Raw genomic sequence first — 19542 nt, forward strand, 5'->3', positions numbered from 1 at the left:
CGCCGAAATCTAGACGGAGAGGTAAACGGTCGTAAAAACTGGGGGGACCGTCGGGATGGGAATAGCCGGGCAGAGAGGTATCCAGGGCCAAGCACTCCGAAAGAGCGGCGCACCTGCTGACACGTGTGATTTACCGGCGGGAATACCCTCCCCCTTCCCCCCTCCCGCGCGCGCATTTCATGCAACGTCGTGGTACATGGAAGAGGAAAAAAAAAAAGAGCGATAGTCGTTAAGGTATTATTTCCGGTCACTCCTGCGCGCGCGCATGCATCCGCCGCTCTTTATTACGATTACGATATAAATTCCGGATAAAATCGGATGAGCAAGTTATTAAACACGCTGATAAATTGCACGCCCCGACCTACGTCCAGGTGACAAATATTTTGCGGAGCGCGCGATTAATATTGAACGGGAACTCCCGATATCGATGATGAACATACACAGGGGACGCTTAATAGGCTCGCTGGATCTTCGTAAATCATTGTGATCGATAATGCGATTGATCCGGTATTTGGTATGGCTCAATCGCAAGGTGTTATACGATATTGTATTATGTACATTATTGTACAATTTATCACGGTACGGTGATACGAATTTATGATCGTTTGGAAAGTTTAGGCAAATTTATTAAATTTTCGTTCAATGCTTTAAAAAAGGGAGAGTTTATTTTATGTAAAAAAAAAATATTAATTAATTAAGCAAGATTAAATTATATTTTAGAGAATTGCAAAGTTTAATTATATTAATTAATATGTTGTGTATCTTTAATAAATTATAATACAAATAGAGATATAAAATAGAGATATAATACAAATAGAGATATAAACTTTATAATCCTTTATTTAAAATACAAATATTGAGATATATTCTTGTAGAAACATAAAATTAAGTGTAAAGAAAATTAAGTGTAAAGAAAATTAAGAGTTTCGAGTCAGCAATTATTTTAAATTTTATATAACTTGTTTTAACTGAAGGAACAAGCATTTTTTTTTTATGTAAGACTCCCCGACGATAAAGATACGTGTAATACGTTTTCTATCTCGACGGAGGAAACCAGAGAAGACCATTTTACTTCCCGAAGAATTAAGTTTCGTTAAGGAAATACCTGGCGCACCAGTATTTTCACAGAATCTGATATAATGTTTAATTTGTGTGTTACTGTATCTTTATTTAGCTTCTAAATACATACTAATCTAAATCGCTTCTCTCCAAAGGATTATGAGAAATCTGCGTAACATCGAAAAGTGTACACAGTATAATATACATTAAAACACAATTAAACATTATATTAATAATATCACAAGCTCTAATTTAATGATAACAACTATTTTAGCAATAAAAAAAGTTACACACATTATTACACAATTCAAATATAAAATAAATAATAAGATAATAGATAATAAAATAAAATAATATAAATTAAACGATAAAGTAGATATTACATTATAGTGAAAAAATGCATACAAATTTATGTGTGAGTGCATAAAATGATATTTGGTACATGTATACACACACACGCAACGAATATTTCATTACTGCGCACGTAATAGAATTTAACAGAAACATCGTCAATCACAATTAATTTCATCTCTAGCATCTCTGGCACGTCTGTCCACGGTGACGTATAATTATTTCCGTATTCTTGAATATTGCGCTTTTCCGCCATACGAGTTTTCCGCGACAGAGGCGGGAAAAGGCGCATTAAACGTGCTTTCACTCGTAACAGATAACCGTCCACTGCCTGGGAGACGAGGCGACGTTACGGAGATGGCTGGTCTACGATCCCCGTCAGAGGGTGCAGGGTTGGAGGTTCGCCTCCTACATGCTACTGCACTCGAACGCACTTCACCTCGCACTCAACGTGGTCATTCAGCTGGTCTTGGCCACTCCACTCGAGGTGAGCCAATCAAGTAAATTGCGGGAACGTCGTTCAACTGGCCGATATCGAGACACCGCGTTTAAGAGACAGCGAAAACCTCTCTTTTCGATTGCGAACCTTTTTGTCCGCAATTAGATCGGATAATATTCGTATATACGACAGATTAAATCGCTCTTATCGTACGCGAAATATATTTCGAAGCAGATAAATACGCGAAAGCATATTTTTAGAAGATTTTTTTTAGAAAGATAATGACGTTTACTCGGATATAATTATATGATTATGATAAGGATAATATTTTGTTAACGATATATGCTTTTCGAAAATTTCTTAATTTTAGTTTCTTGATTATCTTTAATTAACTATATTTTTTATAAATTTTATAGTTATGTATCTCTTAAAAATTAAGAAATTTGCTAAAAATGGAATAGATTAGTTTGATTTTCTGACAAGTTTATACATATTTATTATATCAATACAAATATTGATAAAAAAATGTTTTGATAAATTAAACATATATATTATTATTTTTTATGTTGTTACGCAATTCGTACCAACAGCAGTTACGCATAAATAAAATTCTCAAATAAGATTTCTATTACTTTATCGCGTCTGAAAATATTTTTCCGTCAGCTATTCAACAACAAATTATTTTTGTGAGAACTTAAATAATAGAGGTTGTCATAATTTCATACTTGTAAATGGACAAGAGATTTTTGCACAAGCAGATAAGGACCGTGAAAAATTCATGGTTGCAGGTGGAACAAGGACGAATAGGGGTAGCGACAATCTATTTGGGCGGTGGAGTTTGCGGCGCCCTGGGAGCGTCGCTTCTGCAACCCAGTCTTTACTTGGTCGGCGCTTCGGCAGGCGTTTATGCACTGCTCACGAGTCATCTTGCTCATCTTTACCTGGTAAGCGCGGCAAAAAGTTTCTCCATCTCTAAGAACACGAATCCCAACTCACATAAGCCGCCCGTCCGTTTGCTCGTTAAAAATCCGTTGCGTGTGTAGTATAAAAAAATAAAGAAGACCGAAGACTACAAAAAAAAAGATGTTATATTAAAAAGTGTTGTTTAGCACGAGAAATGTTTTCGCTCGAGATATTCTATTTAATAATTGAAATCGTGAAAAACGTGATAGGAAAATGTCCGATAAAATATTTACATTCCAAGTTTTTTCCGATTACATTAATTGCTTCAAGAAAATATTGGAATTATATACTTTTTTGAATTCATTAAAACTGAAATTTACAGACTTTTAGCTTATATATACTTATATAACTTTGTATATTTGCGAGTGTATATATAATTTTGGAATTTTTTGCTCAGACTTCTTTTTTAAATGTCCAGTCTATTTTAATATGATAAATGGAGAGAGATGATTTTTAGAAGCTTTTGGAAGAATATTAAAAATTGGTGTTTTTAGAATTTTTTTATTAGTATTTAGATAGCATTACAATTTTTAAATCGATTCATTAAAGCGTTCACAAGTTATAAGGATTTTAATTTGCATTGAATTAACATGTGTTCTTATGAGAAATGTATAATCACGTCGATTTAAATGACAAAAACACATGGAAATAATATTCAGAATTTGTTTAAAATTTGCAAAAATTTAGATACAGAGGAAATATTTGGTCAAATAATATTATACAAGTTCTATCTGGTTAAAAAGGTATTAAATATAATGTAATGAAGTCAGCCATGTATCTGTTACAAGGCGAAATTCTCTGCCAAAAGTTAATCATTATTTTACAAAATATATAATAATAATAATAATAATAATAAATAATAATATTCGATTATATTACAAAATTCGGAATTTAGTAAAAACGCAATAAATATTAAAAAATACATCTCTGCACTGTAAGATCAAATTGTAATATTCCACACAATTTCTCATATTCAAAATACACCAAAAATAGACATATTCGTCAATTGATTTTCAGCTACTTTTTGCTGGGATTGTACATACAAAGCATTTCCTAAACATCAATAAAAACATAAAACGCTGAAAGATCAATTTTTTAATATTCTTTACAAAAAAATATTTCTAAAAATCATTAATCTTCCATACCGCTAGAGTGGGCTAGACCCTTAAATAAGAACAGTCGAAATTACGCGCACCCCGCTCGTATACAAAAGCTACACGAGCCGATCGTGTGGCATCCTTTTGTTTCTCGTTGATTTCAGTGCCACGGCGAACTACGCTACGCGGGTTGGCGTCTCGGCGCCGTATTGTTGTTGGCCGGCGCGGATGTCGCGTCGCTGCCCATCCCGGCGTTGCTCGGATGCGGCCGGGTCGGCTGGGCGGCACACGTCGCGGGCGCGCTGGCGGGTCCACTTTTGGGTCTGGCCGTGTTCCCGAACCAGAGCAAGAAGGACGCCCGTGGGCGCAGATTCGTGCGATACGTGCGGCTGCTGTCGGCCGTGAGCGTGATGCTGCTGATCGTCGGCGCCGTCCTCGGCAACGTCTACCTAATCGCCCTGCCGCAGCTCAGGAAGCCGTCCTGACAGAGGATCGAGATGCTCGTCAAGCTCTGCAGACGGTCCTTCCTGATCGTCAAGATCCGGGAGGCCGCCGAGAGTGTATTCGAGTAGAGGATCTTAAGGACCGGGAAAAAGAACGGATAACGTGGGAACGAACTGAACGTCGATCTGCCAGGTGAATCTTTCCGCTCTCGAATCTCGCACGGATCCCGTGCAGTCAAATCTGTCTATTACGTCGGTCTATTACGAACGCGATCGCGATTTCGGCAGACGCGCGTGAAAGTTTCTCCGGAAGGGAATCGCACGATCGATACGCCAAGATGCTTGTAAAGAGACTCGAGTGAAAATTCGCGCTCGGCAAGTTGGTAGAACAAATACCAAAGATCAACAATTTTTCGTCGAACTCGTTCATGCTACTCGCTGCCATTAGAATCTTTAGACTCTCGAAGAGTCGCTCGATGAAATGTGCGGTAGAACGATGGGGTACTTTAAAGTGAATATAAATTGTGACTCTTCGCGTCTCCGATAACTTTGATAAATTTGATATTACAGATACTATGGAGGTAAACGTCGCAACTTTTTTACGGACAGGTAAAACGTTTCAAACTGCCGATTGTAACTTTTCGATAGGATCGAATTGTATATGATTAATACTTAGCGATACGATATGTAATAATTTCTCGTTATGTCAATCTCGCTATTATTGGCGACAAAAAAAAGAGACTATGAAAGTGTGGCATGCGTGTATAATAAAAATAAGAGTAATTATATAACACACAATTTAAGATGGCTGAAACGATGCGTATGGACGGTGGCAGGTGAGTTTGCCCTGCGATGGGGACGAATTAAATTTTATTAATAGAAAGTGGAGAGCGAATTTATTTAAATAAAAATAGAGAAATACAGGATATTGTTATGGCTCGCGTGAGAATAAGAATCACGATTCCGAGTATATTAATGCTAGTACATCGCTAACAATGTTGGGAGAACAAGATGGAATACCTTCATCCTTTCTATTATTCGTATTAACGATTTAGCGTGTATGAGATATGTAAGAAGGTGTATAAAAAAAATAAAGCGATCACACAATATATTATTAACGTAAACGTGTTATGATATAACGAAGATTTTAATAATGGCAAGATAAATGTATCGATCGTTAATAAAGCAAAGTTTAACAACATGCGACTGACTTTAAAAAGCGAAAATTACGTAAATCTCGAATAAGCTAATTTCGCTGCTGTAGAGATATACGACATCGTAATCTTGAATTTGACGTTATCAGCTAATGTAGAGCGAGAGGGTAACGAGATGTGCAAAATAAATTTCTTCACATTAAACCACAGTCCTGCCATATTTCCCGATAGATGTCCAAGAGCGAGAGCCAATCTCTTTTATATAGCGATAATCATAAAGTAAAGATAATCGCGTTTCTATCTACGAAGCTGTAAAACTTGCAGAATATTTCTAGCGTAGTGTCTTTGTAATCACGATGTGAAGTGGTCGTCATGGATTCGTGTGTGTTCAGATTCAGAAACGTTCATCAATTTTCTTACACCCCCGTGCTGTTTTTTCTCCGCTTAAATTTAATGATTAATGCATCGTACCGAGCGATAATAGATATCGTCGTTAAAGCTTGAATTAATACACAACTCGATTAAACTCGCTTAAACTCGTGCTTGTCGGAATTTTTTAACAAGCAAATCGACAAAAGTAAGGAACTCGCGATAACGCGTCTCGTGTCTCGTTTCTTTCGAATAAAAGTCACATTTAATAAGCAATATAATTCTTGCTCGATTCTTAATTGAATATATTTCCATTGTGTGTGGGGTCGTGCATCTTTAAAGGGATTCCGTGGCGTGTCGCATTTTTTGAGATTTTCAGTATTTCAGATATTAGGGTGAACATTTTTATTGCGCGCGCTATCAAAGAAATTTATTGGTGCCGAGATGGATTGTGGCGTGTAACGCACGCAAGCATGTAACGATATAGAATGAAAAGAATTATATATATGTGCGCGGAGAAAAAAATAATGTGTTCTCCTTCAGGCAATTAGTAGTATACCTACTTGTTTATCAATGTTACGAGGCAAACTGGCTGTGATTATGTTAGTGTTGTCGTCGACACAATTACATTATGGAACCTTGTAAATAGGAATTATTAAATATATAATTACGTACATATACATACATACATACATACACACACACACACACACACACATTCGTACTGTGATTCGCCGCGAGTACATGTAATGAGGTCCCCTCCCCGTTATTTCCATTGTATATCGAAACAACCGATTGCCTGCAATAAAGTCGAATGAATCGTATGATGTTTCATGATACGACCTGCAATCTCCTATCGAAATATTCTCCTCTCTGCGTTCGCATTATTAAAACTGTTCCCATTCGATATGCGCCATTATTATTCCGTTTAATAAACGCAAGCATGCTGTTTCAAAGATTAAAGTTAATTAGATTGGCCATTATTTTGTGTTAATTACGATTAAACAGCACACCGCCCCTTTTACCAGAGATATTCATCTTCTCAGGCAATTTCTGATGTGTGTATATTAATCATATATATTTTAATAACATAATTGTTACTCAACATTATACTCAACATGATGTTTGTTTCGCATTAAAATAATCTTGGTAGAAAACTTATTTTTTTCAGAGGCATTGAAAAAATGTTACATTTATTTGAAAAACTAGGTAAATTCATGTTAAATATATCCCACTATACTTTATGAAAGAAAGAGGAGTGAAAAGAAAAAATAAGAAGCTGAAAATTAAAGTGTGGGATGATGTATAAAAGTTTATTACATTGGGTTATATGTATAAAGTACATAAAGCCTCTATGCGGCATTCAAAATGGAACCTGTCAATTTTTTTAAAAAATCGGTTTAGGTAAAATAATATATTATCGATAAATATAACGCGCGATGTTTTTCCTTAAGAAGAGCGAAAGATTTTATTGTTTCGTAAGGTTTGCGATAAAATTTTTACGCTCTTCAAAATGATATTATAAGAATATATAAGGAAATCGCGAATTTTCTCTTCGAGAACGCGAACGCTTGCAAAAATATGTTGCGACACATAAAAGAGAAAACTAATACTAATAAAACTAAACACGAAATATTTAATAAACGCATCGTTTTATATAAATCACAATACACCAAGCAATCTTACGACTCTCGATATAATATAATAGTTATAACGATAGTTATAAAATACGAAATTTAACGTACTTGCATTTCATAACATCTGCTTATTATTTTTAATGTTCTTCCCTCTCTCTCTCTCTCTCTCTCTCTCTCTCTCTCTCTCTCTTTCTCTCTCTCTTTCTTTCTTTAACTACGGCGATTCAAAAAATAAACTTAAAAATAATGCATATAATATTAATTGAAACAAAACCTTTAAAATTACTTCAACATCATCTTCGTTGTTAACTGATTCATTCTGCTTATATATATGTATACATAATAGGCGATAATATAATTGTTCAATCAGTGATGCTATTGAGATCGTTATCATAACTTAAAAACTAAGTATTCTCTCTTAAATTGTTATTCAGGTTATTCACATTTACAGAAAATTGCAAAATTCTGCACAAGATAAGTTAGCTCTTCTAACATCAAATAACTTTTTCAATCAGATTCTAATATTTATTTGTGTTTGAAAGAGAAAAGAAAAGATCATTTGATTCGAAGTAGATTCAACTCGTGTAAGTCCACTTTTTTTTATCAACATTTTAATTTTGTATAAATGTTTATAAAAATTGATTGATAGTCGGCGTACAATAGTACACACCACAAATCTCATTAATCTACAAAAGACGTGTAATTTAGCAGGATAATTTGAATTTTGCAAGAGCATTTCTCTCTTTCCCTCTCTCTCTCTCTCTCTTCGCGTCTCAAATGATTATTCTCTCTTCTCCCCTACTGCCGTAGTATTCCACAACCGGGTATCTTTTGCATTCGGTTCAGTGAGATAAATTACGAAGATAAATCAAAACGACACCCCCTCCTCGCCATCTCTCTCAACCTGCGATATAGACGGATAATTCCCATTAAAGAGGAAAGACGGTCGGGGCGAACGAATACCGCGCTAACTTCCGCCTTCATCCACTTATTCTTCGAGGCACGGAAGAACTATTCCTCACAATTACATCCTGATCGATCCCGTCAGAACGTGGATTCTCCTAAGGCTTGCGTTTATGATCGTCGCGCGACGTCCCTGGAATAATACTCGCCGATACAAGGGAGAGAAAACGACGGACACGAAGGAAATTAGAAAGAGGAATCTGGGAATCCCGGGATAAGACGACGATCGCGGTGAACTATGAGCCGGATTACGGGCGATACCTCTAATCGAGGGAAGGATCAATTACGTGCCCGGAAAAGACGGAGGAAAATCACAGCTGACATTAATCAATTGATAAAAAGTCGCGAAACAAACGATTATTAAGGAAAAAGTATTCTCTACTTTCGAGTGTAATATCCAAGTTTTATTGCTACTTCTTGAAAACAGTGCTATGTGCGTATTAAAACTTTGCATGACCGAAGGCCACTAAATCTCTCCGCGCAACTTATACTTTTATTCCGTTTTAAACTTTGTTTTGAACGATATAATTCGACAAAGTTGTGTTTATAATTTTATATATTGCATAATGCGCAAGACAGATTTAAAAGGGTACAATATACGCAAAATATATGTATCGGGAGTTACATTAAGATGTAACGTATAAAATTATAAATAAAATTCTATTTTTATCGCGAATTGTATGTTTCAAGTCGGACTAAATTTTTCAAGTAAACTCTGTTAAATATATTTTTGGAAAATATTTCTATCCCTAAAGAGAATTATTCCCTCGAAATACTCTATAGGAATACTCTTCCATTAACAATTCCTCGGATCTAGCGCTTGAGCTTCATTAGTTTCTATACATAAACTCGCCTGCGCGCATGCAACCGCATTCGAGAGGAAAACTCGGAGACTACTGAGACTACATAATGATCCAACCAACGCGATACAAATACGCGCGCGGGTATTACATCCAGTTAGAGTAATCTGACCACGAACATCGGTGTCTCATTATCGAGGGTCATCGAGACCGAGTCTATCGGTTCTGCCTGGATAATTACATAGCCCAAGTTGTCCGAAGTTTTGGCCAAAGATTCATCGCACTGTCAGAGTATCTTAGCGGAAGATACAACAGCGGACCGTCTTGATAGTTCCAGATATTCGTGGTTTCGGACAGCATCTCTAATTATATCGATAGTGAAATATATTAAATTCTGCGGTCGCAAAGGTCGAAACTTGGAGAGAAACCGCAAGAAAAATTCCTGTCAACTATCTTTCTCTAATTTCATAAGTATGAGATATAAAAATAAATGCTACAATGATCCTTTGTCAATTCGTGTTTCGTAATAAAGCCACTGATTTCATCTGACAAGATTCATTATGATAGATTTCTTAGACTTTTAAACTTTGAAATTTTTTTGCAAATGCATATTAAATTATTTATATTTAAATATCGTTTCTTTTTCCAAATCTTAAAATATAATTTTCTATAAAGATTTTATTTTTTTTTTCACATACACACACACGCACGCAACATATTTCAAATATTATTTTGATCCCAAAAATACTGAATTTTCCATTATTATTATTAATCTTTATAGATTTCAGAATTGAACAGACGAAATTTAAAAAACGCAATTATATTGTACTAAATCATAAAATAGCTTTTTCATCGGAAATATCCTGTGCAACATATAAGCACTTTCAATATTTTCGACAGAACAGTCTTATTTTATTCTCGAGTATTCGCGAAACGTTTTCTTACGATGACGTTAAATCGGTACTCGATGCACGGAGGGAATCGGTGTCCGATCAACATTCTAACTGTTTGCACTGGACACCAATTTCCGTGCACCTGCACTCCATGCAAGGACTCGAGAGCTCCGTGATGATTCTACCGACGCGATACATTCGGCCGTATATATTGCAGCCCGCCAGCTTCAGCAAACTGCCCATGGACATTGGTATCTCGTTGTCGAGGACCTTCGAGGACGTCTCGACAGTTTTCATCTCCTCGGTTAACTTCTCCGCACTCGTCGATGAAGCAACAAGAGTGCTCTGACCCTCTCCTTCGCCATCCACCGAAGAAACATGCGATGTCTTCGTGGTTTCGAGCAGCTTGTTGCTAGAACTGCTATTCGAGGAGAATAGCAGCTCAAGAATACTGTCCAATGAAAAGATGGCGTCCTCGGTGGTCCTCTCGTTCTCACTCAGCGTATTATCCGACTCGGTATGATTGTCGTACTTCGTGGTATGACTGTCCACTTTGCTGGTCAAGTTTCTATCGTCGATCTCAGTTACGTTTTGTTTCACGAATTTCTGCTCCGTGATGTTATTCCGATGGAAATCGTTCTTCGAATCGTCGTTCGTACGATTTAACTTGGTCAAGTGCATCCCGTAGCTGAAGACTCCCGCCATGGGATTCTCAACGGGTTTGCGATCCATGATCTGATTCTTGGAATCGTACGTTAACGAGACGATATCCTTCGGAGGCCCTTCGCGATTCGCTCCGTACTTCGTTTCCGGCAAGAAAGAGGAATCGATTGTTTCCTCCCTATAATCGAAGGGCGGTTGTACAAGCGACACTTGCTCCGTAAAATCAAAGTTTGGCGGGCGTAATCGATCGTCCACCAAGTTCTGAACCGACGTTTTAAGAACCGGTGCTGTCATGGACGTCGGTCTGGGCGTTGTGATGCCGCGCTCGACCAGGTAAGGGATCATGTCTTCGATCAGAGAAGGTAAGTCGGGGGCTGGCTCGGTTTTGATGACGTCGCGAAAGGGATCCGGGGACACTGTCGATTGTCGTTGAGAAGGCGCCGTGGCATCGGCACGATCGAGCACTACCGTTGGCGACTCGTCGGCTTCAACTATAATAGTGAATAAAATATATTATAAAAATGTAAAGATGTATATTTCAAAACTCTGTTCTCTTGATAAGAAAACAATTCTCGTAAATATGAATAATTTATGAACTTGACATACATTTTAGTTTTCGTGTAATATATTTTAGCAAAAAGTGTGATTGTCATTAACGTTTTGTTAAAAAAATTATTATTTATTCATAGGAAAATTTTTGATAAATTAATACCTTATCAAATAAATATAATTAAAAAAAGGTCCATAGGATAAAATCAAAAAATGCAATAAAAGGCTTAAAGGATCAGCGCAATGATGAAAAGATGCGAAAAAACGGTTATATTAATGTAATAAATAAATTATTTACATTAATATAACCATTTTTTCGCATCTTTTCATCATTGTGCTGGTCCTTTAAGCCTTTTATTGAATTTTTTGAGTTAATACCTTATATCTAGCTCACATGTAATAATTGATTTATGAGAGGTCATGTGAAAAGCGATTATTATATAACGGTAGGAAAAATAATGAAATATATACCGCAAATGATTTTTCCGCAACATCTCTCCTCGGAATTGATCCTATGACAGCCAATTTTCAAGGGGGGACATTTCTCCGAGGAACATACGACTTCTCCGTAATAACACATGCAAATTATGCAGAGACCGGCTCGTGGCAAGATCTCACCGTGATGGTACTCCATATTTTCAAAGTGACATTCACTGGATAAGTCTAATCAGGCAAAACATGTCAATTGGCGATATAAAAGGCTGTTACTACAAAAAATTTGATAGATTAATAAAAAATACCGTATATACCATGGTTTTTTCGATATGGCTTCGTAATCTGTGCTGGAACCACCGTAACTCCAGTACCAATTTCAAGATTTAAGTCTGTGGAGTGATAAGGAATATCGAAATACGGCGGCTCTCTAGGCACAAAACCACCTATATAAAGGAAGTTTTATTATTCTTTCAGATTATATTGTGTGATTAATCTTAAAATAGCACAGTACCAAATTTTTTTTCTTCAAATACAACAGAAAATAATTTAATAAAAAATAATTAAATGGAAAAACAAGAGAATAGATATATGAAAGTAGGTATATTAAAATTTATTCTCTAATATAATTTCTCCATAAATCTAATTCTCCCTTTCTCATTCGTATGTTTTTGCGATCTCCTCATTCATTTGAGATTCCACGTAGAAAATCGTAAAATACCTTCGGTCTCTACCGGTGGGCTAAATCGGTTCTCTTGGGTTGCAATGTCGTAAAAACCGGAAGTGTCGGTCGGTCGTAGCTCAGGGGACACTACTACCGAACCAGGCGGATATCCAGTCTTAGGCGAAGGTACGTCCTTGTCCTTCACCAACGCATCTGCCGCCACGAACGGTATTATCCTACAATAGTGAAATTTAATTTTTCTGCTAGCGTGATAAATACAATCTCTGAAATAATTTTAATTACATTTTGGAATTATTATCGCGAGAAAAAATAATGGATTTATAGCAAGAAAGTAATTACAGTTTTCTTTAAAAAAATCATCTTTTGTATTATAATCGTTTATATAAAAATGTGTAATAAATAAATTTGACGTAAAAAATGTTAGAGTCGCGAATACCGAATTGGCATTGCACATTTCCTGCCGTTGAAGCGGTAACCGCTATAAATCGGTATCAATCAGTTGTTTTCGACAAACGATTTCAATTTAATTAAACGGCAATATTCTCCGGCCAGAAAAACTCATAAAAAAAGCAGTTTCGTTAAGCGTGAAAAATTGATTGCGCATCACGCCGATTAATAAAAAGAAATATATATATATATATATATATATATATATATATATATAACGCGCTATCGATTACATTGACCTCGATATTTCTACGCTTTAAAAATACATTGCAATTATGAAATTCATAAAAAAACAAAAAAAATATTTATTCTTTCTTCGCATTCGCGGAAGTTCCCAGTCAAATCACGGGTTAGAGAGTGAATGATGAATCGAGATGTAATATCAGTCTCACCTGACGTTCGGCAGTGATGGCGGCAAAGTCTGCTCGCTGTAGTCGTAATCATAAACCTCGCCCTTTTCTCGATGAGTGATGTTCAGAATGGCCTCAATGTCCGGCGGAATGGCTCTAATTGGATTTATCGTGACACCTTGTATATGGCTCACCGAGACATTCGTCTTGACTGTCACGTTCATCACGAGGATGTCGTCTGGCATGAGTATCGTCGACGATGGACTGTTGACGGGTCTCTTATCAACAGCCTCCATTCTCTACGCCATAGGTGCTTAATCGTAACAAATTTACTTGCTCTCTATTCATAATGGTAAATTTTTAGTGAAATATATACATCCGGATAAATGTTAGTTTTAAAGCAAGTTAAAATGATTAGTTAAGATTTTAAAATAATCCGTCTTAAAATTTTAAGTTTTCGATTTTGGAGAAGATAAGCCAAGCCCAAGTTCAAAATATATTTATTCTTCTTATTTATTTTCCTCGCTCAGAAATGTTTCCATTATTAAAAGAACTTTTGCAAAGATACTTTGGTATCTCGTGATAATTTTGGAAATGTTCGGATAATATGCAACATTTATTATAGAATTAAAATAAATATTTGGCATAATCTATGTCTATATCTAAAATAGCTCGAGAATTTATAAAAATCTCTGATCTTTTCTTGAGTTTAAGAAAAATATCTCACTGATATCCATTATTTTTGCATGTATGAAAATCCTTATTCCTCTCATCGTTACCTTAGTGAGCGTAGAGTTCTCGGACAATTTCTCGTCTGGGATAAGCGCGTTCCCTGCATCCGTGGAAATCACGAAGGGATGCATCGTAGCTTTGTTTTTCTCAATTATATCCGCTTTTTCTCCCGTCTTCGTTCCCGCTTTGGTAGTCTTGTTCTTGTTCCAATCCTCGTTTTCTCTCGCGTTTTTATTTTCATTGTCGTCGGTATCCTCGTTTTCATCGTTTCCATTATCGAGCATTAATTCCGTCGTCCATTCCGACGATGAGATCGTCGAACCATCCATGCTGGATGGATCCTCCGTTGACGCAATCGTGGAATCCGTAAATGTGTTCGTGGAGCACATCGTGCAAGAATCAGTGACGGAATCAGCGTCCTTAGTGGATGCCAGCGTCGACTCGAATGCTGTTGTTGATTCAGTATTACTCGATAACTGTCGAAGGGGGACAAAATAATCGTTAACGTATAAATTGATTTATCATATCAGGTTTACTGAAAAATACAGTACGTTAAAATGTCAAAAATTAAAACATTGTTATTGAATCTTATTGGACTTTATTAATTTGACATTATCACAATTTTTGATTGTTAATCAGAATTATATTTATAAAATATACTCATGTTTATGTGTCGATATATCAATAATTCATTTAAATTATTTATATATTTTATCTATATGTTTTATAATACATTTTAGTATATTATACTTTTTTGGTATACATATTAAAGTAATTTATCAAAATTACATATGAATTAAAGAAAAATTTAAAAGAATAAATAAATATGTGCCTATAAATATTTATATATATACATATACATATATACATATTTATGTATTTATTTACTTAAAATTTTTTTAATACATATATTTTTATACTTTTATTCGTTCAAAAATTTCTCAACTGTAATTTTCACAAACCGACTAAAACACTTTTGTATATGAATTATATATTATCAGATTGAAACCTCGTTTGTTAAAGTCGCCGTGGTCGTCACTTCCAAGGTCGATTTGTAGTCCACCGTCCCTATCAAGATTTCATTGTCCATGATGTCGGTTTCCATGGTCGAGGGCCAAGCAGTAGAATAAGTGGTGACAAACGAGTCTTCCTCGAGATCGATCGTACTAGTGCTAATCCGTTCATCGACCACTCTGTGACCCCGTCCCTCGACGGGCAGATTCGTGGATTGATCAATTGCAGGCTAAACAATTAATAGATTCCGTACCGTAATTTGGTTAGAATTATTTTACAGGGAAAGAGAAAGGAAGAGAGATTTTTACAAAATTTTATTTATGCTGGCTCCACTTTTTTCTCCTAGTTATAACTCGATCGATTGAATTAATGATCTCTCAATCTCAATTGCATGCGAAATTTTTTTGATATTGAACAATTATCAGAAATCGATAATACAATATAAATTTCATAAATTTTTTAATTTTTTTTGAAAAGCATGAATTTATACCACATTTATACACATGCAATAAGTGTTGAATAATGCAAAATTTTAATAAATGCATAATAACATCGACAGTGAAAGCAAATGAAAAAAAAATCGAAACATGTAGGATAGAAAATTTTTTCGAGGAGTTAAAAAAAATTTTTAAATTGCAATTTTAATAAATTCAACATATGAATACAATTTTTTAATACAATTCTTACAAAATTTATTATATGTTACATATAATGTTATGACAACAGCTTCAAAATATTTTCATGATTTCGAGGTAAGAATTACCAGAGATCTCTTTAACCCGCGATTGACGTACTCTCGCATTCAAGAATTGCGACGAACCTCGGGATCCACTGCAGTCGTCTCTATTGTCTGAGTAGATTCCCGTGTATCTCGCGAGATTCAAATTCCCCTACATAAATGGCATTCTGTACTAACGACGCTACCCATTAATAATAACGCAATACGTCCATAATAGATACATCGTCTCCCGATCGGCAACTCGTATCGCGTATTACATGATCCAATAAGGTATGCCTCATCCCTAAATTCCTGAACTAAGTCGAATGTCTAACGCGTTTATAACCAATGTTTCGGGTAAATTTCATTGATTAAATTCCGCCGACTGCATAAATCACCGTCCCTTAACTTCGATTCCGCGCGAGTTTGTTCCTACTATTTAGTAAACTTTGAGATATGGAGAATAGCGTACAACCTTATTTAGAATAGTTAGTTAGAACTAATTAGTTTTATAGTTCGAGATAGAAAAAGATGATAATTAATATATAAAGCGTAAGAAAATGTAAAAACGTACGAAAAAATTGGTCTCCTTGCGGAATTTAGCGTAGTCCTTGCTGATGAAGGCGTAGGATGCGTAGTTTTGGGTGGCCTTTACTTCGATGTTGCCGCCTTGAACGTTTCATCTCTTAGTTTATAGAACATTAATCTTTCTCTCCCTCAAGATAGGACTTTTGAATGGTAAAAATCATGCTTATAAAATAAAGACAGAGAATGCTAGTGTTAGAAAAAAGGATCCGGCTTGTGTTTCCCTTAGCAAAACGTATTGTATACTCTATTTATGCATTTCGAATGCACTAAAGACAAATCACAGATGTATCGTATCGATTTTCACAAGGATATATAAATATCCTTGTGAAAATCTGAAAAAATCTGTTGTCTCTGCTACTATTTTTTATTATTACATAAATAATAAGCGGTATAAAAGTATACGAGGACTAAAAATATAAGAAATCAAGTATTCTAGTCGACGTACGTCATATACCAAAAAATATTTTACATCATTCAAATTAATAAAGGCTAAATGAGTAGTGTTTACATAAGACAACTGTGTAACTACAAATATAAAAATTTTTTACGTAGTGGATTTTTTTTGAACAAGACACGACATTTGGTGGTGTGCGAAACATGCTTTTAAATTATAATTTATACGTGGCCAATTTTATTCGATAGATATATATTTCTATTCGCCGCGATATTAATATCGATGGCTATCACGTTCGCGGAGCTTCCATATTGACTATCTCGAATAAACGCTCCCTCGTGCGGAAATTAAATCCCATTTTAATTTGCAGATGTTTCTCGCTTCCAAGGATCGACGCGTTTAATTCGCTTACGCGCATGCAAAGCCCAACAAAATATTTTATTTTCCTTTCGCGAGCGGAGAGATATCCGGTGAAATATTTTTAAACACGGAGACGAGACGCCGTTTGTTGACGGCAGCGTTCGTTATTCTCTTGCAACGACACATGCATCAAATAAATATTTTCGCTTTCCGTCAAATATTTTTATACTTAACCGAGCGATACTCCGATTCGGCGTTCGCGACGATCGGCTTCAATTACCATCAGCCGCGACGTTGAAAATTATGTACGTATTTCGAAAATATAAAAATAAAAGAAAACGTTTCAGATTCTTATTAGATAAGTGGAGAAATTGATCTTATATAATTACATAATTAACAGAAGGTTTCCTACGTGGAATTTTAATGCGAAATAAGAAATTGAAAGAACTAAAATTCGTGGAAAATTCCGCGCAACAAAACTTAAGAGACAAAAGTATTTTTTAATTATAATATTACCGTATACATATGTTTATCATTTTCTTTTATTTACTTCATCATATTTTTAAAGGGAAAAAAATCATCAGAATATTCGAAATAATATTTGCGATATTAATCGTTCCATATTTCACAATATACGCCGCATTTTTTTTTTTTATATTTCAATATTTAATAGAGCGATTCGAAAAAAACATAGAAGGGGAGTATATTTGCGATTTCAAGAATTTCGCGATTAATTTAGGAAAACACAATCCGGCCATGCGAACCGTGCGTAAACGCGCCGGATGTTGCGTGTGCGGCCAGCGGGTCTGATGCGGCTTGGAAAAAAAAAAAAACTTTTGCGTGAACTCACTGCAGTTGTAGGTGGACGGGCAGCATTGTCCTTCCCGGACGATCGGGCTGCAGCCTTGAAGTGGTGGCGCGCACGCAAGCGGAACGCATCGTATGGCGCCCATCGCGCAGAAACAATTGTCGCATGCGGTCTTCCACTCGATGTCGCGGACCATCTCGCCCTCGGCGTAAGTGCGCTCGCCCACGCGACATCCTGGATGATTGTCCGAACCGTGAGAACGCGAAGTTCTGGCTTCCGCAGACGGGGCGCGAGTCTCTCTATATTCTTGACTTATCGTCAAGAATATTAGAGGGAGATGTCCCTCGTATGTCCGGATTTTTGGAGATTTTATGGTACAGGAAAAGGAGTAGAATTATTGGCTTTTTTTGTCGGAATGTGCATACAATTATAGCGTAATCTATGAATCGTAATTATAATTATTATAAGGTCTAACTTCTTAAATTTATTCTAATTTTAATCTCGCGTATTTCTACATTTTCCGCAGTTTTATTTGAACAAAATTATATTTTGGCGGTAATAACTGTGCTCTTTTAGTACAGTCCTATTAGAGCGTAATATCCTCTTTTTAACGAGCAAACGAGACGAGTTGGAGGATGTTTGTTCGTCGGGAGAATTAACGAGTGGTTGTGTGTGACTCGGGATCGTTATTTACCGACTTTTCATGATCAGTCGTTGGCGGTCGACGAGGCCCGCAACCGTCATTTGACGAGAGTGGTTTCCCGCGCTTGTGCCCGTTTAAAATTAAGTCGTCCCCCGCGAATGTCCCGGCAGCCAGTGACAGCCGTCGCGTAGCGGCCGAGACTTAAGCCCGGCTTAAAATTTAAGCGGCCACGACGAAACCGGGCGTTAAATGAACCTGCGCAATCTCCGCAATTCGAAACGTTGCAGCTTGCCCAGCTTCCGTTCCGGAGCAAGACATCGGACGGCACTAACTGACTTCTCTTTATCGCGGTACACGGTCCTTTACCAATGTCGGGCCTCTTAACGAGAGGATCCGGGGACGATGCTCGTCCGCAGTCTTCTCTCGGGATGTTTGGAAGTCTCGTATTGTTCCCGAACCGCAAATATCGACGCAGAAATTGAGAAAAACGACGAAACACACTTTTCAAGTTATAACTTGAACGAACTAAGAAAATTAAAAAATAACGAACTTTTAATCGTCCTAGTTAATTTTAAGTGGATTTTACTTTAAAGGAAAATTTTAATACAAGGCTCGTTAGCGCTCTGTTTGTTGATGGAGATTAAACACTTGCGGTAAAAAATCGATACTTTAAATTTATAAAAAAATCTCCAATTTCAAAGTTCTTAATTAAAAGATTTATAAGAATACCTTCCTTCTCGCTTTAAAAAAAATTAACACCGTGTTTAATTTAAATAACAAACATTATTATAGTATTTTCTTGAAAGTTACAGCTTAAACCATACCGATGAGACTACCGAGCATTAAATGAACCTCGTCGGTTATCCGGAGGTAGGATCCTTGTGTCGTGAGGTGATATAACGTTAGCAGTAACTCTTCGTTATTAAGTTACACATTTCATCACAACTTTCGAGAGCGCGCTTCGGCGGAAAGCTTTAGTCGCATGGCGGTA

The 19542-nt window shown here is 36.2% G+C and overlaps 2 protein-coding genes across 9 annotated transcripts in view; one reads left to right on the forward strand and one right to left on the reverse strand.

Moving 5' to 3' along the window:
• Positions 1–5555, forward strand: part of LOC105252199 (protein rhomboid) — a 120209-nt gene extending 114654 nt beyond the window's left edge. For 4 of the 5 annotated variants that reach the window (XM_011259483.3, XM_011259485.3, XM_011259482.3 and 1 more), the window contains exons 3-5: positions 1727–1897; positions 2638–2793; positions 4074–5555. In XM_011259483.3, coding sequence (XP_011257785.1) covers positions 1727–1897; positions 2638–2793; positions 4074–4394 — 648 coding nt within the window. In that variant the 3' untranslated portion in view covers positions 4395–5555. The remainder of the gene's footprint in view (positions 1–1726; positions 1898–2637; positions 2794–4073) is intronic. The other variant, XR_889276.3, reaches the window with a different exon arrangement.
• A 4498-nt stretch (positions 5556–10053) lies between these two features.
• Positions 10054–19542, reverse strand: part of LOC105252197 — a 46933-nt gene continuing 37444 nt past the window's right edge. For all 4 annotated transcript variants that reach the window (XM_025407837.1, XM_025407838.1, XM_025407839.1 and 1 more), the window contains 9 exons: positions 17951–18142; positions 16333–16427; positions 15036–15269; positions 14074–14502; positions 13337–13593; positions 12534–12712; positions 12130–12258; positions 11852–12043; positions 10054–11322 (listed from right to left, as the gene is read on the reverse strand). In XM_025407837.1, the coding sequence (XP_025263622.1) occupies positions 10268–11322; positions 11852–12043; positions 12130–12258; positions 12534–12712; positions 13337–13593; positions 14074–14502; positions 15036–15269; positions 16333–16427; positions 17951–18142 (2762 nt within the window). In that variant the 3' untranslated portion in view covers positions 10054–10267. The remainder of the gene's footprint in view (positions 11323–11851; positions 12044–12129; positions 12259–12533; positions 12713–13336; positions 13594–14073; positions 14503–15035; positions 15270–16332; positions 16428–17950; positions 18143–19542) is intronic.

Source organism: Camponotus floridanus, unplaced genomic scaffold (assembly GCF_003227725.1).
Source record: "Camponotus floridanus strain SB8 unplaced genomic scaffold, Cflo_v7.5 scaffold19, whole genome shotgun sequence".
Lineage (NCBI taxonomy): Eukaryota > Metazoa > Arthropoda > Insecta > Hymenoptera > Formicidae > Camponotus > Camponotus floridanus.